A 22,770-nucleotide genomic window follows, 5' to 3' on the forward strand; every position below is an offset into this window, starting at 1 on the left:
TTGGGGTCACATTTGCACATCTCCAGTCCACGGGTACTTCCCCTGAGTCCAAGGAAGCTCTTATAATTATAGCTAAGGTTTGCTTACTTCCTTTGCTGTCTCCTTTAATATAACTGGATAGATCCTATCCACCCCCAGGCGTCTTTCTTGTATTTATCTTCAACAATTTCTCCTCCACTTTACTTTCAGTTATTACAAGATTCTCTAGCTTACTGCCAGAGTTGAATACACCTCTGGCATTCCCCTCGCTGAATAACTCTTCATGTGTGAATGTCGATGCAAAATATTCATTCAGTTTGTTAGCTACCTGAACAGGATCATCAACAGTTGACCCATCGATATCAAGTGGACCAATCTGATTCATCCCCTTCCTTCTAGAGTTTACATAAGTAAAGAACTCTTTGCTGTTTTTCTTTGCATCCCTTGCCAAAGATTTCTCGTAATCTGCCTTCGCCTGCCTAACCTCCTTTGTAACTTGGTTACAGATCAACTTGTATCTATCATAGGCTTCTGTGTCACGTGTTAATTTGTATGTATCCCATGCATTTTTCTTCTCTGCCATATGTCTCATTAGTTCATCTGACATCCACTTAGGCCTAAACCTTGAACAATATTTCTTAGTTGGTATGTAAAGCCTAGTAGCTTCCAAGATAAGTTTTTTGAATGCTTCCCATTTTGAATTTTCTGTTGGTAACATCATCAGTTGGTCCCACTGTATAGAATTTAAATACTGTCTCAGTCCATCGTAGTCGCCTTTACGAAAGCAATAACCCTTCCCTTTACCCCTAATGGTAGTTACCTCTTTGAGTAAATCCCACTTCAGCACACTGTGATCACTGCCACCTAGTGGTTCATTTACCTGCAGATTCTTAATGCATGAAGAATCACTACTGATAATCAAATCAAGAGTATTACTCCCTCTAGTTGCCTCCCGAACATGCTGATGTAGAAAACAATCATCCAATAAATCCACAAAAGCCTTGCTAGTGTGTGAGTGACCAACCCACAAATTCCAGTCAATATCTGGGAAATTAAAATCCCCCATTATAAGACTCTCTGATTTACTGGCCCACTCTATTTCCCCATACAGTTTCTTATTATACTCATCAGAGTCATTAGGCCTATAGCACACTCCTACTCTCAATTTTGATCTCCCAATGCTTATCTCACACCAAACTGACTCGACACTGCACTGTCCAGCAATGTCGACTGGCTTCACTTCCTTGGATTTTTATGTATTTCTTAACTAATAGCATAACCCCTCCTCCCTTCCTACCCTGTCTGTCCTTTCTATAGACATTGTACTCCCCAAATTCCAGTTCTGCATTCCTTATATCTGTGTGGCACCACGTCTCTGAAATCCCCACAATATCTGCCTTTGATGTTTTGAGCAATACCTCAAATTCATCAAATTTATTTACTAAACTCCTAGCATTGGTGTACACGCATGTATACATGCACCTGTTCTTTTTCTTAGCTACCCTAACACAACCTCTGTGTTTATTTGTACCCCAATGATTCCCAGCAGTCTCTGAAATATCCTGCATCTTATTTTCTAGGCTGCGGCTCATTCCAATAGAAGCAGTGCAAGAATCTCTTTCACCTCTTCCAGTGGCTATTGTTAATCTATTAGTTTTTGTCTCCACCCAATCTAGCAGTTTTCCGACCCACCTAACCCTGCCTCGATAGCATCAGCAAACATTCTTGCACCCTTTCTATTTAAGTGTATCCCATCCCTGTAGAAGCAGTCTCTCCTGTTAAAAGTACAGACCAGGCTGGAAAAAATTCTACCCCTTGAGCCTTGCACAATCCTTCCAGGGCCGAATTGATCAACAGGGCTCTTATCATATACTCCCTCCTATCGTGTCTTGGCAGAATTGCAGACACTTTCAAATTCAACCCTAATTCACGGCTTTTTTTTCAACAGTGACCTGTACTTGTTAAGTAATTCTGCCAGTCTCCTACTCTTAATATCATTAGTGCCAACGTGTAACAACTATATCACCTTTTGTGGCCTTAGATGATATCCGCTCTACAACATCATCAACCTTTGCCTCTGGCAGACATACCCTGGTCCTGTTCCACCTATCCTTTTTACAAAGTATGTTTCCCATTTCCCTGACAATAGAGTCACCAACAACTACTAGTTCCTTTGGGACCAGTGCATTCTGCCTTGGGGGCTGCCGCTGTGTTGCGTGATGACCAAGTGCAAGCTCTGGCATTGGTGTGGGCAGCTGAGAGCTTGATGGGCCCCTCACTTTTAATCCTTCGAGGGCATCCACCCTGTCCTTCAAGCTCTCATGTAGGCCCATAACAATGCTGAGTTGTCGCCTGATTTCCTTACACTCCTTGCATTGCGCACACACAAAGACATCCCCTATGGCAGTATCATGTCCCGTACCTGACTGCTCCACAAACATCAAGCAAGTAGTGTATTTTAATAGGCTCTGATTCAGAGGGTAACTACCCCCCCCCTCAGTTCTCCCCTGAGCAACAGCACTCCCATTAGCTTGAGCCTTTTGCTTTGCTGCTCTGCTCAGAGTCATGATTTCGACTCTGACCAGAGCAGACTCTTCACTAATCATTAAATAATTAAATTTAAAAAATCAAGTGGAACGCACAAGCAGTAACCTCCCACCACAAGCAATAATCATGAACTAACTACATTCTGACACAGCTGCCACAAGTGGATAGGTGAGGTGAGGTGAGGTGAGTGTCGCTTACGGGCAGCAGTTCAAGAGGGCACCGACATATTTTGATATAGATTTCTAATTGGTTAACGATTATCAGTATTCAGCATTTAGGGCCGAAAATTTTATTTTGCTTACTGGTGACACATAGGAATGCTAGCTACTGTTCTGATATTGCAGTACAATAAGTAAATATAAGTAAAATGAAAGCCGGTTGTCTGCTGCCAGACGTAAGAAAATCTCGAGAAATATTGGGATTTATCTGGCTAATGCAAAATTAGCCAGATAAATGCCCGAGAAAATATGTTTCAATCCTAAATTTGAGTTATTATTGTTTGCTTTGGGTATTATTGTATCCCAAGATATTTCGGGTAGTTCCAAATAACTTTTAAAACTAAAAACGAGATATCTCAGGATAATCCATGAAAGGTTAAAAAAAAACAAAAAATTATTCTAGCTTGTATTAAACATAAAGAAAGCTTTTTAATTTTTAATACTATACTAAATTTAATGTTCTCCAATGCTCTATAGAAAAGTTTTTTTATAATGTACAAATCTTAACTTGTTAATTTGACGTAGTTCAATAATACCCAGGCAACTTGTGACTGTTAAGTAAGTAATACTTAACAGTCACAAGGAGACATAATTGCTCCTTACCATTTCAAATAAAAAATGCTCTCTCCTCCCTCACCCAACACTCTGTAAACCTTGGTTTGTTTATCTGAAATAGTCATCATGGTTTTTTTTTTAACATTGAGAAACATCTTATGTATCTACGTCTGTATACATACCATAAAATTTTTCTATGCTATTTTATGGAATATTTACAGACATAAGCCATCAGTCTACATTTGAACAGGTTAATTATAATGTGCTCAGTTTTTTTCAGCGATATCATCCCATGCAATATTGCATGGGGAAAAAATGAGAGAGGAATCAGAAGAACACATTAGGCATATAATGCTTGGCAACTTTCTCTTTCGTTAGTGAGTTTGCCAAATGTGTTTTGTGTGTGCACATGGACTCACAGTCAGGACCATACTTACAATTCTCGGGACACGAGCACTAAGCTCTTGCAGGGCCCCCTTTAAAGATCAGAGTCCAAAAAACTTACAATTTAAATTTTCTTATCTTAAATAAGTAAGGGGACCCCGATTTCTTCTTACACCAGGGCCCCAAGTACCTTTGCATGATCCAGGTATTTATCAATAATTTTTACGTAGTGAATTTTTTTTTTTTTTAAATAAAAATTAACTGTATTGGGGGCCCCTATATCTGTAGAACCCCAAGCTGGCACCTCATGTGCCTGTGCCTAAGTACAGCCCTGCTGACAGTAGTGGATTTTTCACTACTGGCAAACTCTATGGAGTGAATTTTCATTAAAAAAATTGTAATACTGAAAGTATTTCATTGCTAAAATGAAGCAATTATACACAATCAACAATTTAAAAAGATTTTCAAATGTTAATTTATTTTCATTTGTATGTAATTGTGCAACATTATTTTTAATGTAATAATATCCTCTGTATCTATTTATTAATCATTTAATTTAATTTCATCAACTTTAAGATCTAAATTCTGGCTTTTTAAAACATTAATCAGATAATTTCAGTTTTGTCCTCCTTACATCATTTGGCCTTATTAATACTAACAGCCTCCTTTCATTTTAAAAATATTTTTTTTCCGCCATCTGTTAAAACAATGTTTATTACACAAGTAAGAGATGGCAGATATAGAAGATCAAGGCAATTTGCATTAATGGATAAATTATTTGAAATAACCTTTAAAAAACGTATAAATATACTCTCCAAAGCCCTGACATGAAAAATGTAAATTTATATATGTACTCCATTAAAAGTTATAAAAGAACATAATGCAAATACAACAATAAAACAGATTCAAGATATGTATAACAAGGAAACTTACATGAAATACAAATTCATGACAATCATGGATAAAATATTTTTAAGTATTTATAATACTTAAGTATTATAAATACTTAAAAAGGGGGGGGATACACAGAATAAAAGGTTAACAGTGGATGCAGGCAGAGGCAAAAGTGATTCTTGTACTGCTTCTATTAGAATGAGCAGAAGCCTGGAAAGCAAGGCAATGGAAACATAATACATAAATATTTTAAATTTTTACTGTATTCTTTGTTAATTAACATACTACATTGTGTTTTACAGAGATATTAAATAGGTTTAGTAGCATTTCTTCTTATCTTATTTATATTGTGTTGGTGCCAATATTGTTGAACTAGCCGCCATATTGTAGTCGATAAGAAATAGCGTAACCTATATATATATATATCGCAAACTGATAGCATAAGGTATAAAGTAAAACTAGAAAGCGTAATACGAAGCACTCAATTAGGAATCTGTTAGCTTATTATAGTATTATCAATTAATCAAAAGTAATATTAATCTTATTAAATTTCATTGTTAATTAAATTATTATTATTAGCCATATGGTGCAAGGAAGCCTGAGGCTTATGCTGCACCAGACAAAAGAAAAATTCCCTAGTTACCCTGAGAGAGAGAGAAAGAAATCATCAAGAAAGAGAACAATGACGACATCCAGCTCAGGCCCCTGGGTGCGCCAAGCCCATACTCACCAGATGTGAGCCCCTGGGTGGTATTTAAATGGAAATCATGACCCAGATTAGAGTTGCAAAGCAAAGATCACAGACTAGCAAGAGTGTGCTGTGACTCAGGGGAGAAATGAAGTGGGCGATTCTCCAATGCATGTCTCAAAAAATGTGTGAAATGTTTGCCGACCTTTCTAAAACAGGACATGAACTTGTCAAGGAGGATGCCTTTGTGTGTGCTAGGTGTCTAGAGTGTGAAGAAATTAGGCACCAACTCAGCATTGTGATGGGCATCTATGAGAGCTTGAGATGTAAGGTAAATGTACTTGAAGAAATTAATAAGAGGGGCCCATCAAGTTCTTAGCTGCCCAGCTCAATGGCAGAGCTCATTCCTATGCATCAGGCAACACAGAAACAATCTCCAAGGCAGAATGCACTGATCCCAAAGGAACTAGTTATTGTTGGTGACTCTACTGTCAAGGAGACGGGAAATATACTATGCAAGAAGGATAGATGGAACAGGACTAAGGTATGTCTGCCAGGGGCAAAAGTTGATGACGTAGAGCAGATATCATCTTTTAAGGGCACAAAAGGTGATATTGTTGTACACATTGGAACTAATGATATTAAGAGTAAGAGATCTGCAGATTTACTCAACAAGTACAGGTCAATGTTGAAAAAAAAGTCACAAGTTAGGGTTGAATGTGCAAGTGTCTGCAATTCTGCCCAGACACAAAAGGAGAGAGTATATGATGAGAGCCTTGTCGATAAATTCGGCCCTGGAAAGATTGTGCAAGGCTCAAGGGGTAGAATTTTTTCCGGCCTGGTCTGTGCTTCTTGACAGGAGAGACTGCTACAGGAATGGGGTACACTTAAATAGAAAGGGTGCAAGAATATTTGCTGATGCTATCAAGGCTGTGTTACATGGGTCAGAAAACTGCTAGCTTGGGGGGGGGGGATACACAGAATAAAAGGTTAACAGTGGATGCAGGCAGAGGCAAAAGTGATTCTTGCACTGCTTCTATTAGAATGAGCAGAAGCCTGGAAAGCAAGGCAATGGAAATTCCCACCACTGCTGGGAGTCATAGTGGAACAAATAAATACATGGGCTTTGTTAGAGTAACTAAGAGTAGAAACAAGTGCATAGTTGGCTTACCAATGCGAGGAGTATAGTTAATAAATTTGATGAGCTTGAAGTGCTAGTCAAGACATCAAAGGCAGATATTATCGGAATATCAGAGATGTGGTGTCACACAGACATAAGCACTTGAGTAATAAACAGTGCAGAATTGGAATTTGGGGAGTACAATGTGTACAGAAAGGATAGAGGGGTTATGCTGTTAGTTAAGAAACACAAAATCTAAGGAAGTGTATCCAATTGATGTTGGTGGACAATGCAATGTTGAGTCTGTTTGGTGCTGCAGTAATTCCAGAATAACACACCAATTCAATGATATGACCAATTCAATGATATAAAAGGTGGTGGAAAATCACTTTGTGTGTCAGTGGAACACCTTGAGTAACAACGATTAGGCCATATATTGAGTACTGCATACAGGTCTGGAAGCCTCATTTTAGAAAGACCACGGATCTGTTGGAATGGGTGCAGAAAAGGGTAATAAGTTTGAAGAGGGGAGCAAAGGATGCTCTTACCAGAAAAAGGCTTCAGTTTTGCAAATTTCAGCATTTGGAGACCAGGCTCCTGCAAGAAGGTGATTTAAGGCATTGAATGGATCAAGTATGCTCAATGCTGATGGAATCCATACTCTTGCTCAAACTTTACACACGAGGGTCTATAACTTCAAATTGAGGAAGGATGGTTGCAGTTCAGATGGTTGCGGAAATTCATCTTCAACTAGAGGGCACTTCATTGTTGGAACAAACTTCTAATCTTGCATTGTAGAGGTGGGCAGTTTGATTGAATTCAAGAAAGAAATAGATACACTGGTAGAAGGGATAGACAGGTGAAATAGGAAGTATTGGCTTTTTTTTTTTTTTTTTTTGTTAGTGCTTGTAAGCTTGCTTTCTTGCATTATTTACCACTACTACTAATAATAAAAAAATAAATAAAAAAAGTAACAGACCTAGGGATAAATTGTCCAGTCCAACATGAAGCTGGACTATACAATTATCCAGCACAACTTCAAGTTGTTGACAGCTCATGGGGTTCCTTGTTAATAGGACAAGGAGGCAATTATCCTATTGCATAAAGCAAAGATAAGACTTCATCTTGAAAACTACATACTAAGTTTGGAAGCCTCATTTTAAGAAGGATATGGATCTTTTGGAACAGGTGCATCGAGATTAGTGAGAACAAAAGGCTTCCATGAAAGACTTCAGCTCTTCAAATTGCAGTGTTTGGAAACTAGTCACCTGTGAGCAGACCTGATTGAAGTGTTTGACTTATGGATTGGGTAAAATTAATGATGATGGTATCCTTACTCTTTCTCAGATAACATAGATGGGGGGGGACATAAGCTTAAATTGAAAAAGGATGGCTGCATGACTCAGATGCAAACATTTGCTTTCAGCCAGAGAGTAATTTATTGTTGGAACAAACTACCATCTGGTGCTGTGGAAGTGGGTAATTCGAATAACTTTAAGGAAAAATTAGAGATGATGGACAGATAAGGTGGGTAGTGTTTTTTTTTTTTATTTTCTTGGTTGATGCTGTATAAGCTTGTTTTTCCATGCATCATTTAACACTACCACTTCTACTACTATTAATAATTTTTTTATTAATAACTAGGGGGCTTCGCCCTTGCTTGCTGCACTTGCTTCTTTTGATAAAATAAAATAAAATACAGAAGCTTTCGACTCTGTGTGTGTTTCTTCCTCAACTATGAATACATAAATACATTACTATATCTATATAATATCAGTGTGGATACACAACTGTTAAGGAAAAACTACAATTGTAGTGTGAAAGGCATCATTTCAACTGTATCTCATATTGTGCTCATCCTTCACAACGAGTTACCACGTATTGCACTACCTCGAATAAGTAACACTTCACTAATAGAGAAGACTATTGTCACTTATTCTCGGTGGGCATGATCACACAGACGGCACCATTTCAAAGCTAGTTGGCTTTTCATCAGTGGGTGCCTTTCACACTACGATCGTAATTTTTCTTTAAGAATTGTCTATAGTGTGTCTACACCTATTTTATATAGATATAGAATCTTAAACTCTTAAAATATTATGCCTTGTTGCATTTAGTTTATTTAAATAAATTATTACATATGGAAATCAAGAATGGTATCACGTAGTCATGTCAGATAAACAGCCACGTGACCACGATTAAACAGAAGTTTGTTTTACCACAGCAAAACAAGCTTCTGTTAGGTATTTTTGTATTTGTTATGTTTTGTTTGTATTTGTTAGCTGAATAAATATTATTAGAAGGAAAATTATTTTAATGTCTAGAAAGATAATAAAAAATAGCGGAGGAGGAGGGAAAAAATCACTTCATTGGAATTACCTCCTCCCCAATGTCAAAGTTAAGGCTGAGGCAGAGAGTGGCACCAACTGGCGTCGCTCCCATAACTACCATCCACCATTGGATGCCAAACTAAATCAGGTCCACTTCCACAGCTGGTTGAAGGTGAAAAGTATACATTCAATATTTCTGTGCATAAATAGTGTGTTTTTAAATTTGAAATAACACCTTAATTCATAGGTTGGATGAGTGAAGTCATGTTTTGCGGTAGAAATATGACTCGCATGTTCGAATTGAAATCATCTAGATGTGTAGGATGTCCAGGAGCATTATCTAATAGAAGCAAAATCTTGAAAGGAACATCATTGTCTTTACAATATTTTTCAACCTCGGGAATGAAGCAGCATTTAAACCAATCCTCAAAGAGAGATATTGTTATCCATGCTCTCTGGTTCAATCGGAAATGCACGGGTGGGGTGGCTTTATTGATGCCCTTAAATGCACAAGGATTTCCAGAATGGTACAACACAAGCAGTGGTTTTAATCTGTAATCTCGGGCTTAATGTCCAAGTTTGCAGACGATACAAAGGTTGGCAGGGTTGTCAAGGACACTACTGACACTATGCTGCTGCAACAGGATCTGGAAAAGTTGAGCAGATGGGCTGAGAGGTGGCAAATGAAGTTTAACATTGACAAATGTAAAGTACTACACATGGGAAACAGCAACCCCAGAGCAACGTATCAACTCTGTGGTACTACACTGACAGTGGTAGAGAATGAAAGGGACTTGGGGGTGGTTGTGCAGGCAGATATGAAGTTCTCTGACAGTGCAGACGGGCTGCAAGAGTAGCTCATGGAGTATTGTCAATGATATACAGGAATTTTTCCAGCAGGGATAAGGAGGTGATTATTCCATTGTATAAGGCGATGGTCAGGCCACACCTAGAGTACTGTATACAGGTCTGGAGGCCTCATTTCAAGAAGGATGTAGAGCTGCTGGAACGAGTACAGAGAAGGGCAACAAGATTAGTGAATGGAACAAAGGGGTGCTCTTACGAAGAAAGGCTTAAGTTTTGCAAATTACAGTGTCTGGAGACTAGGCACCAGCGAGGTTATTTTATTTATTTATTTGTTATTTGGTTTTTTTTTAGGAGCATTAGCAACTAAGGCCATATTGCTCCGGTGCGGTGGTCATTTCCTGACCTTTCCGCATGCTCCGTATTTGGTGGTGACGGGCTCGAACCCCGGTCTAATCAAGAAGCGTGTACTACGCACTGCTGCTCCTTCCCACCTGGCTACGGAGGCGCCTGCCAGCGAGGTGATCTGATAGAGGTGTATAAAGCCTTGAATGGTTTAAGCATGCTCAATGCTGATGGGATTTTTCCTCTAGCTCAGAAAAATCACCTGAGAGGGCATAAATTCAAATTGAGGAAAGACAGATGTAGGATAGACGTGCGGAAATTTGCCTTTAGCCAGCGGGTGGTTGGTTGGTGGAACAGACTTCCATCCCTTGTGGTGGAGGTTGACAGCCTAAATAAGTTTAAGGCTCAGCTGGACAGGTATTTTGAACGAACAGAGGGGTGAAGTGGAAGTGGGTTTTTTTTTTTTTTTTTGGCTGATGCTGCATAAGCTTGCTTTCTTGCATCAAATGCCTCTGCTAATGCTAATGCTAATCTCCCACTGCATTAGTCCCAAGCAAGAGAGTGGCCCTATCTTTTGAAGCCTTGAAACCTGGCATTGTATTTTCCTTTTTGGCAATGTATGCTCAATCTGGCATTTTTTTCCAATACAGAGCAGTCTTCATCAACGTTAAAAATTTGCTGCGTTGAATTGCCGCCTTTATCAATAATTTTTTCCAACACATCACAAAATTTCTCTGCAGCTGCAGAATTGGCACTGGCAACTTCACCACATACTTTAACATTATGGAAACCATTGTGATGCTTGAACCTATTAAACCACCCATTGTTTGCCACAAACTTGGCTTGGGGTTCGCCGTACTTATCCTTAATATCTTTATAAATACTTGTTAATTTTGCTTGAATGGTCATTAAACTCAGGAGCACTCGCTTCTGAATCTGATTTTCCATCCATATTATTAGCAGCTGTTCCACCTTCGATATAGCATCTGAACGCTGTTTTGTGATCACTGTTGATTTTAAGTGCGTTAATCCTTTGACATGTTCTTTTATATTCACTTTTGAAGCAGCGAGACCTAATTCCCTTGCACTAGAAGACAAACTTTGTCCTGCTTCGTACTTCTTAATCATTTTCATCATTTCTAAATCAATTTTGTTTCATTTCCTGGCACTACCACCACTTGCACTTTTCGTTGGTCGCTTTCCCTTCACCATTGTAATACATAAATAGGAATGAAAAGAAGTTTCTGAAAATTTGTTTTTTTATATGATTGAAGATTTCAGTGAAGGGGGAACACATTTCACCATAACAGCATAAAAACCCACACAATTGCAGTTATCAGTATTATTGCAAATGCAATAAGATTGAGTTTACTACCCATTTATAATTAGATGCACTAAACAGAAAAGTCCAATAAACCAGAAAGTGCAAATTGTTTTATGGTTGTGACCTCCAGAAATGTGCTTTAGAAAAATATCACAAAGTCATTCAAAATCGATTCTTATAATGGGAACATATGATAACAATGAAAGGGTAGTGCAATTTCCATTATAAATATGACCTTTTAAAGAGATAAACAGCTTAGTAATATAGAAAAATTTTCAACTTCCAAGGACTTGGAACGAATTACAAAAAAAAAACCATTGGGTTCACATTATGATATTTTCACGATACCTCCAAAGATTCCTACGGGATGCAAAATATGTTTCCACGATTTTTTTAAGTTTGCATTGGCCAGCAAAAACTTACATAAAGTCGAATTTCTGTAAGTCGAGTATTACGTAAGACAGGCAGTTCCTGTATTTGCCCTCCATTTGTCTTCCTAATTAATAGAGGACGTGTATAATTTTATACTGGCATATTCCACTTCCTTGAAACCAAAGCCCCTGTCCCTCCCTTTAACAACTGAAACCTTACTCATCACATTCCAACATAAAGCTCCATGACTGCACCCCACAAAGAATTCTTGTGTTGCCCAACCCCTTTGTCCTAGTAATTTTCATAACATGCTGATATAAATAATAATAATTATTTATATCAGTATGTTATTGCCCTCCCTCCATCTATATGAATCAAAATCAGTAAGCGCTGGTTATAGTGATCACGTCTGCAAACTGAATTTTGATTCTAATAAGCGAAAATCAACAAATATTATCCAGAGGCTATAAAAATAAATATAAGCACAAATTTACATTTTATTATCAAAAGTTTATTACCAATTAAATGATATATGAAAATCAGAATATTACCCACAGGTTAGCAAAATAAAAATAAATTTACACTTATGTATGTAGCTTAATTAATATACATATTAATTAAACGTATAACACTTTGTAATGATTATAATTTAAAATAGTCACTTATTTTAGATAATTTAAGTTTGCCGTTTTGTAACTGGAATTTGTTCAGGTTCATCTACATTTATCTCGTCCTCCTCAGCAAAGTTATCAGTAACAGTTAAAGCTTTAGTAACTTGTAGATCACCATCTATATCCACCCAGTCATTAAACTCCTGTTCACCTGTGTCTTCAGACTTTTCAACGTGATCAGTATCGTGACTTAGTTGACCATCATGAATAATTAATCTGCATTTTTTGAAACAGTTGCTAATGTAGAGTTCAGAAACTTCATTCCAGGCACTCATTGTGGATGGTTCTTCACCTCATATCCGATCTATAAAAGGTCTTAAAAGCTTTTATTATTCCCTGGTTGAGAAGTTGAATCAGTGATGTGATATTCAAAGGTAGAAAAACTAATTCAATGTTTTTGAAAGTCAACTTTGGATGAGCTGGGCAGATGTCCAAAACTAATGCAATTTTTTTGTTTTTCTTATCCAATTGCAAATCCCTTTTAAGAAGATAATCTTCAAATAAAGAAGCTGTCATCCAAGCATTGGCATATTCAACAGGCAGCTGTTTTACTCCTTTAAAACATTTAGGTGATTTACTCTTGCCGATAACAACTGCTTCATTTTGATTGTTTGTTCCTCTCATGTTGCATGTTAAAAGAACTGTAATCCTGTCTTTATCTTCTTTCCTGCAGACGCAGAATTTTTAAAAATCATGCAGTGGTCTGAGATAGCCCTGTTTCATAAGTGCTTAACACAGTTATTGCCTTAAACTCTTCCTGTAGTTTTTCAGCAAAATCATTAGCTTTATGAAGAATGCTACAATCGATTGGGGAATTAAATGAGCTGGCCTGTTTGAACCAAACAAACAGAGGTTCATCTACTGTTTGGCATTTCCCTTCATGCTTCCTTTTTCTGGTTTCACTAATCACATTAGTGTTTAAGGTGTGACATAATTTTAATAATTTTGGTAAAGATGACTCAGGCATTCCTAATTTTACTGCTGCTTCCCTTTGAGACATATTGCCCAAGTTTAATTTATCGTACATTTCTATAATTTGTAGCTTATATTTAAAAACTCACAATTCACTCTCTTTCTGTTCACTTACTTTTTTTTTTGGGTAGTAAAATTTAAAACACGGTAAAAAAGATAAACGTCAATCAATAACAAAGCACATGGCACATACAAATTGGAACTAACACAACACACGCAAGTGAGACGAAGTTTAGATATAGAAATGAAGAGCAGATTTCAGTGAAGGGGAAACACATTTCACCATAATAACATGAAAACAAAATTCGAGCCATCGGTATTATCGCAAATGCAATAAGATCAAGTTTACTACCCGTTGATTGCACTAACAGATTTACATTAAAAGAAAAACTCAATAAACTGGAAACTGCAAATTGTTTTTATTGTTTTATGGTTGTGACTTCTATAAATGTGACCTCCAGACCTTTAGAAAAGAATGTTACCTTTATAAAAATATTACAGAGGCATTCAAAATTGATTTTTATAACCGAAAATGTGATTCTACAAAGCGGCTGATTCTAATAACCAGCGATCACTATAACTGGTGCTTACTGTAGATCAGGGGTGGCCAACAAGTCGATCACTGCTTTAATTTTGGTCGATCACGACGAATTTTATATATATATAAAAAACAGATTAGTAAAAATCTAAATGTTATCATCATTATGCGTTCCACTGCATATGCTTATTACAAATCCATTTAACCATGTGACTACTCTTGTTGCCATGCAGCCAGTGTGCTTGTTTAGTGAAAATTCACACAGTTTCGTTGTGGAGAGCATAGTGTATGCGTGAAATCCTTATTTAGCTTACTTAATATTAATAACCGGACAGTACTTATACGTTAATTTAATATTTGACTTAAAATGAATACTATGAAAAAGAGTAAAACGTATCATTTTCATCAAGGGTGGGAACTAGAATACTTTTTTGTAATAATAAAAGAAAAATTTTATTTGATTTGCAATGCTTCCGTGAAAAAGGAAATTTAGAAACCCAAAAAAGGAAATTTAGAAAGGCACTTCAAAGCACTCCGTGGTAAATACCAATCAGATTTTTTGCCTAATAGTGACCCTTATAAAAAATAAATTAAAAGAACTTAAATCCAGATTATTCACACAACAATATTTCTTAATGACATCTAATTTACAATCTAAAGCAGTAACTATTGCATCATTTAAAGAGTTATCTTCTTGCAAAAAAATACAAACCATTTTCTGATGGTCAGTTCATCAAAGACGTATTTTTAGAAATAACAGATTCTCTTTTAACAGATGGTCAGTTCATCAAAGACGTATTTTTAGAAATAACAGATTCTCTTTTAACAGATGGTCAGTTCATCAAAGACATATTTTTAGAAATAACAGATTCTCTTTTTGAAAATTTTAAGAAAAAAAAAATGAAATTAAAAGTGCTCTTCAAGATCTGCAATTATCTCGAAATACTGTGATGAGACGCATTGAAAAAATGAGTAAAAATGTGAGCGAACAATTGCATGCTCATATTGCTAATTTTGTGTCCTTTTCTTTACAACTATATGAATCAAAAGACGTCATACAGCTCAATTGCTCGTTTTTATTTGTCTGGGTTTCAATGATTCTGCCACTAGAGAAGAATTGCTGGGTATGGTTTCATTAAAAGAGAAACACTAGAGGTCTTGACATATTTAACGCATTCAAAAATTTTAATGAAAAAAATAAATTACCACTATTTAAGCTCGTATCAATAACAACAGATGGAGCTAAAGCAATGACAGGGCATCTTAACGGATTCATTGCATTGTGCCAAAAGGATGATGAATTCCCAGATTTTTTGAGTTACCACATCATATTTTACTGGCTAACATGTGTTAGCCAGCAAAATATTAAATACTTAAATACTAAAAGTGTTATGGACATAGCTTTCAAAATTGTGAATTCCATCAGAGAACAATCTCTTCAAAGAAGACTTTTCAAAATGCGACTCGATAAAAATGAACCAGATCTGATATCATACACAAATGTGAAGTGGCTGAGTCGGAGTAAGTTTCTACAGAGATTTTGAAATTTGCTGAACGAAATTAAAAAATTTGTTGATCAAAGGGGAGATTATCAGCAGCTACAAGAATTTGGATGCTAAGAGTTGATTGATTCTTCCCCTTATACCATATTTCAGTAATTTTTGTTGCAATATTGGGATATCAATATTACAATACATGATCTGATATAATACAATACATGAATAATACAATACATGAATAATACAATACATGATCTGATATAATACAATACATTAATAATACAATACATGATCTGATGTATTGTATTGTAATAATACAATACAATACAATACAATTTATTTTACTTTTATCAAGAGAATTTGTTTACAATGAATGAACTTGTTAAGAAAAGTAAATTTATTGAAAAGTTGTAATTCTTCATTTACAAGTTTTTGCATAAAAATTTGTTATCTAACAAAAAAGATAATGAAATCACAACACATAGTACATTCCGCACTGCAAGCAGAGATAGCAATTTATCTGCATAGCAATTCTAATCTACTGTAGCATTGAGTATCAAAAATTTTCTTATTAAGAATTTTATTTTGGAGTTATAACTTCTCCTGAGCCTGAAATCTACACTAGCCAACAAGTTGTTTATTATATTCATTGTATGCCTATCTCCAAATCTATTTAGTACCCTAGGGTGAGGCAAAACAATTGCTTTTGGGTTCCTTAAATTATGTGAGACATTTCTTTGCAGATTCGACTCTTCAAAAATAGTGTTAAGATTTTTCAAGATTAAATTTAACTTCAGTTTTTGAACTGGATAAAGTATTTTATATTTCAACAAAAATTGCCTTCTCTTATTCAGGTTATTCCAAAAGTTTGTCCCCATTAAAAGTCTCAAAATCCTGTTAATTAAGTTGTTTATTACCTTTATTTCAGTTAGATTTGCTTGTGCCCATACATTTACTAAATAATTGAGTTGGGAGTCCACTAATGCATAATATAAGGTAACTTTTGTTCTAAGTTTTAACTTATTCTTAATGTAGTAAAAAAAAGTAGACATAAAATCTCATTTTTTTGTACAAATTGTTATATGCATTGTCCAACTTAGACTGTAGTCAGTCCATAACCCGGGCGCCTCCGTAGCCAGGTGGGAAGGAGCAGCAGTGCGTAGCACACGCTTCTTGATTAGACCGGGGTTTGAGCCCGTCACCACCAAATACGGAGGATGTGGAAAGGTCAAGGGAATGACCACCGCATATCCCGGAGCAATATGGCCTTAGTTGCTAATGATCCTAAAAACCAAATAACAAACAAACAAACAACAAACAGTCCATAACCCAAGGTAACAATGATTTGAAACTTCTTCCACAGTTAGACATTTGCAATTCTGGAAATTCTGATCATGTAGGCATTCATGTTTATGTAATTTAATAGAGGGATGTATGTCCAAGGTTTGATGAGGATGTCTAATTACGAAAAATTTTGATTTTTCATAGCTGAGTGCTAATTTATTATCATGCAACCAAGTTTGTGAAGGTATTACATCCTGCTGTAAATCTTTAGCCAATTATTGGCTAAAGATTTAGCCAATCTTTAGCCAATTAAATCTTTAGCCAGTTTCTGACAAAATTGGCTAAAGATTTACAATCCAATTGTATATAAGATTATATCATCTGCATAAATTTTTATAAAGGAGTTCTTTATTACTTCAAATATATCATTTGTATAGATGTTGAACATGATTGGCTCTGCATGAGTGCCCCGAGGTATTCCTCTCTTTACATTATATGATTTTTCCCTTTGTATTTTCTACTTCAACTGTTATTTTTCTTTTGGTTAAGTATAATTTAATTTACAATGAAATTTAATAAGATTAATAAATTTTACTGATTAATTGATAATACTATACTAATCTAACAGATTTCTAATACAGTGCTATGTATTTCGCATTTAGTTTTACGTTAAACCTTACGCTATTAAGTTCGTGATTTATGTTATGCTGTTCCATATCGTATAACAATGGCAGCAAGTTATGACAGTAAGATCTACAGACACTAAGTATTAAATTTGAAAATCGCTTGACTAAGACTATAAAGCTACTTAGAGAAAATAATTCACCAGAGCTGCAAAAATCTTAGCCAACCAGGTAATCTTACCATGTTGGCTAAGATTTTTACCCAAGTTACCAAGTTGCTTGATAGCGTAAGGCACAGAGTAATAACGTACTACTCTGTGCTAGTCGTACGATACTACTAGCACAGATACTACTATCTTACTACTCTATGGCATAAGGTATAACGTAAAACTTGAATAGCATAATATGCATAACTGTATTTACAAATATATTAGCTTAGTGTAGTATTATCAATTAATCAATTAAATTGATTAATTTTATTAATTTTTATTGTTAATCAATTAAATCAAATTAAGAATAATAACAACAGGGTCTCACATCTGGTGAGTATGGGCTTGGCACACCATGGGTCCTGAGCTGAATATCATCATTCTTCTTTTTCTTGGCGATTCCCTTTTTTTGTTATCTCTCTCTCTCTCTCTCTCTCTCTCTCTCTCTCTCTCTCTCTCTCTCTCTCTCTCTATCGGGGTAAGTCAGAAAATTTTTTTTTTTTGGCTGGTGATGCATAAGCCTCAGGCTTTCTTGCACCATATGGCTAATAATAATAATAATATTTGCATGTACACCAATACTAGGAGTATAGTAAATAAATTTACGAGTACAGAGAAGGGCAACAAGATTAGTGAAGGAACAAACGGTTGCTTTTACGAAGAAAGGCTTAAGTTTTGCAAATTACAGTGTCTGGAGACTAGGCACCTGTGAGGTGATCTGATTGAGATGTATAAGGCCTTGAATGGTTTGAGCATGCTCAGTGCTGATGGGATTCTTCCTCTTGTTCAGAATAATCACCTGAGAGGGCATAAATTCAAATTGAGGAAAGACAGTTGTAGGATAAATGTGCGAAGTTTGCCTTTTGCCAGCGTGTGGTTGATTTCTGGAACAAAATTCCATCTGTTGTTGTAGAAGGCGATAGCTTAAATAGATTCAAGGCAGAACTAGACAAACATTTGGAGTGAATGGATGGGTGAAATGAGAAGTTTTTTTTTTTTTTTTTTCGGCTGATGCTGTGCTGTATAAGCTTGCTTGCTTTCTTGCATCATATGCGTTTACTAATGCTAATGGTAATGTTATTATGTAGATGAGACACTGATGCCTTATCTGGATTTATTGGTTCATATATTATATTTGTACTTACATATTTATTTATTTATTCTGTTAATTACTAGTTGTATGTGATTTTTTTCTTACCCATCTTTCAGTGCATCTTAACCTAATAACTGAGGGTGATGAAGAATGTCTGTATTTCAGCTCACAGTCGCTGGGTCTTCAGCCAAAATCATTAGAGCACAATGTTTATCAGGTTCTAAATAACTGGAAAAAATTGTAAGTGTTTGCTGTGTGTTTTGAAATACTGTTTATGTGCTTTTTCTCCTCTTTCTTTAATAATTTTTCTGTTTTATGGATCTTATTATTTACTATTTTTCATAAAACAGTTTAATACAATGGTTCCATAAAAGTCTAACTCTATGGGACTATGGCATTCAGCAAATAAATGCCATAGTCTCATAATGCTCTTCTTGTTTAGATTTTCTCTGTAGTTTTTTTTTTTTTTTCTCATTGCAACAAAATTGCACAAATTAAGATTTTATAATTGGGAAAATCTTTGCCATCATGGGTGCCAGCAGGATATTTTGAAAGGTGGTGCAAAAAAAGAAACAAACTACAGTAGAATGTCGATTATTTGAACTGTTAATTTATCCAAACCATTGCCCCTCCCCCCAAAATTACAGTATCTACTTTTAGTGCACTGGTTGTTATTCTGAAATATTACTCCTGCCACTTGATGCATTCGTTTCCGATTATTTATTCGAAGATATATGCAATATACCATAGAAATAGTCTAAATTTGTCATTACAGGAGTTAAAAATCAAATGATTTAACTACTGTGTGGACCCAGGATAGTCTCCCGTGGCTTTGTTGTGTCATTGTCTGTCTGTTGTGAGCACAGGAGTATAGTGGGGGGTTTAGCTTTCACTCAGTCTGCTGCGAGCCAGTGCAGTGTGAGGTTATTTCAGGTGTTTTCTTTTGAATTGCTCAATGTTTGAGTTTTTGTACGTGGCTATTTCAAAGTGAAATATTGTGCCATTTTGCTTTTTAATTTTAATACTGCTGCCCCTTTGTGTTAATAATGGCATCTACAGGCAAAAGAAACCGCAATGTGTTGTCAATAGGAGACAAGATAACAATTATTAATAGACTGGAAAAGGGCAAAACCAGTGCATCTCTTTCTAAGATTTTTAAAGCAACCATATCTGATCTAAAGAGCAGAAAAAAATGAAATTTTGAAGTTTATTTCAAAGTTAGACAATGAAGATGGCTCTAAAAAACGGGAAACTACGAAAAAAGCTAGTGATGAGAAAATAGAAGTCTCTGTTTATTTATGTTTTCTACAAAAGTGAAATCAAGGTGAAATCTATTTCTGGACCTCTGTTATGCAAAAAAGTCATCAGTTACAATTGAATCAAAATTTTAAAAGCCCATCTGAATTTAAAGCCAGTACAGGATAGCTGAAAATTTTCAAATCTTGCCACGGTATAAGGGAACTTGAAATTCAAGGAGAAGCTTTATCAGGTAATGTCCTGGAAGCAGAAGCTTTTAAAGAGTCTTTTCTGAAAATGAAAATGACGGAAGAAAAAGGTTTTCCAAGGATGATGTTTACAATGCAGACGAAACTGGTCTTAATTGGAAGTCACTCCCTCAAAAATCACTTGCATCACGACGCAAAATGGCTGCTCCTTATTTCAAAGCTAACAAACAGCGTGTTACAGTTACGACGAGTGCAAATGCAAGTGGACAGCATGTTTTACCATTGTTGGTGATTGGGGAACCTAAGATGCTTTAAAGGTGTAAAATGCCTACTAGTACGATATAAAGGACAGAAAAATGCTTGGATGAATTCCATTGTTTTTTATTATTATTATTATTATTAACTGTATGGTGCAAGGAAGCCTGAGGCTTATGCTGCACCAGCTAAAAAAAAATTCCCAAGTCACCCTGAGAGAGAGAGAGAGTCAGAAGTAAAAAGGAATCACCAAGAAAGAGAAGAATGATGATACCCAGCTCAGGACTCTGGGTTTGCCAAGCCCATACTCACCAGATGTGAGCCCTTGGGGTTTGTATTGGTTTAGCCAAGATTTTATTCCAAGTGTGAAGAGGCATCGAGAAAATTAGGGTAAATCTCGTAAAGTTTTGTTTATTATTGATAATGCACAATCCCACCCTCCTCTTGAAAAATGAATTCAATTGATGCGAAATTCATTATCAGGTTTTTACCGCCAAATGTTACAGCCCTGCTGCAGCCAATGAATCAAGATGTTGTAGAAAATCTAAAAAAGATGTACAAAAAACAAGTATTATGTCACTTGCTGCTACTAGAGGGAGATGAAGAGAGCGTGGTTGAGTTTTCAAAGAAGCTCAACGTTAAGTATTGTATCTACATGTTAGCAGATGCCTGGAACATGTTGTCAGAAAGAAATCTGAAAAAAGGCATGGCATAAACTTTGAGGTGCTGCTGAAGAGATGGTCACACATGTGCAAGATTTGAATGAAGACATAGGTGAGATTGTAACTTTATTTCAAGGGATTCTCAAGTTTTCCGAGTGTGGGCAAGATGTTGCAGAGGCATGGTTAAATAATGATGCTGATGATCCCGGTTATCATATTTTAAGCAAAGAAGAAATTGTTGCATTAGTCCAAGATGAAGAGTGTGCTGACTTGAACCAAGGTGATTTTGATGATGAAAAAGAAGAGGGAGCGGGCCCACTCATGCGGAGGCCTTCACTGGTTAGAAACTGCAATGGTATGGTGTGAGCAACTGTCTGAATGTAGTTCTATGGAGATATTGCTATTTTAAAGAGGGTGAGAGAGACCTCACCACAAAAAAAAAAAGACAATGTCACATAGTTCAAAGAAAAATTCGAGATTACATATTTTAAAAAATAAACCTTCCCAAGATTCATTATACTTTTATTTGTGTGCAGTTACTTGTGTTTGTATATTTTTGTTTATGTAAAAAAAAAAAAAAGTGTGATTTATAGTTGAAACCATGTAAAACAATTAGGTAAGTTCAAAATAAATGTAATATATAATATACATTGTTTCTTCAAAATGTTTTGGTTATTATTTGCAAACCATTTCCTAAATCAATTATTTTTTATAATACTTCATATTTCAAAATACAGTAACAATAACCTCGTGTACAATAATTTAATTGTAGGCCTAATTACACTTTGTTTCGTATAAACTGGGTATTCTCATTTATGTTTGATTATCCAAACTATTTGATTAACCAAACCGACCTTGGTCCCAATTAATTCGGATAATCGACATTCTACTGTATCAAAATCGGGTCACCCAGTAAGTTATTACATATACCCATGTGTATTGTATCTGTAAATTGCATGTGTTCTCTAGTCAATTTGCCTGTTTTGCTGGATGAAAAAACTTGTTTCTGGATAAAAACCTTGCTATCTACGCCCGAGACCAACTAACTCAGCTATGGAGTGAAAAAAGCCCATAAGAACCTAGGCCTTTTCCATTCAGTGTGGGGAGGACAGTGACGATACCACTGTACTACCCCACAGACTGAAGGTGGCGCATGTGGGAATAAATGGTTTTTCCCAACAAATTTTTCAATACATGTGATATCTTACAGACTGTGAGCTCATTCAGGCAGAGTGAAAAAGAAAAAGGCACGAAATTTCATCATTGGCAATGAAGATTTTGTGAACACAACTATATCAAATTATGTTCGCATAGAAGCTGAGAAGATTGCAATTTTTATTTAAAAATAATGACAAAAATTAACTGGGTCTAATTCTGTTCTGCAAGAGTTTTATATTAATTTTGTTCTTGTTTTAACAAATTATTTGAATTAATATTTTAGCTTTTTTTTTTTGTAGACTATGTATTGTTTGAATGTTTCAATAAAATAATGAGAATATTAAAAATTGTTTATTACTTTGACATCCAAAGGTGGTGCACTTGCACTATCTTGCACCATGCTGCCGGCACCCACGTTTGCCATATTATTTGATTAAATTTGATAATATTTTTAAAGTGAAAAAAAATTTATTACATTAAAAATATACTAATTTGAGCATTTTTAAATTTGTAGAGGACTGTATTCCCATTTCCACGGATATAATCCGGCTGCATATTGTGATCTTCCTCCAAAAGAACTAATGGGAAAACTTGTTGGTAGGGAGTTGCTTATACTCATTTTAATACTATTGCTATTAGATATATTGATATCACTAAATTTTTTTGTCCTCTCTTTCCTATAAACTGAAGCCTAACACAATATATATGAAGACTATAGAAATAATCCATTATATTTTTGAACACTTTGTCATTAAATATCAATGACTTAGTGAGACAAAACTCATTCCAGCAAATTCATAA

The 22,770-nt window shown here is 35.6% G+C and overlaps 1 protein-coding gene across 1 annotated transcript in view; it reads left to right on the forward strand.

Annotated features, from left to right (window-relative positions):
• The window catches only part of LOC150085463 (kynureninase-like), a 243,115-nt gene that overhangs the window by 46,433 nt on the left and 173,912 nt on the right, over window positions 1–22,770 (forward strand). The window contains exons 3-4 of the mRNA XM_090374572.1: window positions 18,566–18,689; window positions 22,484–22,566. Of these exons, the coding sequence (XP_090230698.1) occupies window positions 18,566–18,689; window positions 22,484–22,566 (207 nt within the window). The remainder of the gene's footprint in view (window positions 1–18,565; window positions 18,690–22,483; window positions 22,567–22,770) is intronic.

Source organism: Mastigoproctus giganteus, chromosome 5 (genome assembly GCF_048544385.1).
Source record: "Mastigoproctus giganteus isolate SK-2022 chromosome 5, ASM4854438v1, whole genome shotgun sequence".
Lineage (NCBI taxonomy): Eukaryota > Metazoa > Arthropoda > Arachnida > Uropygi > Thelyphonidae > Mastigoproctus > Mastigoproctus giganteus.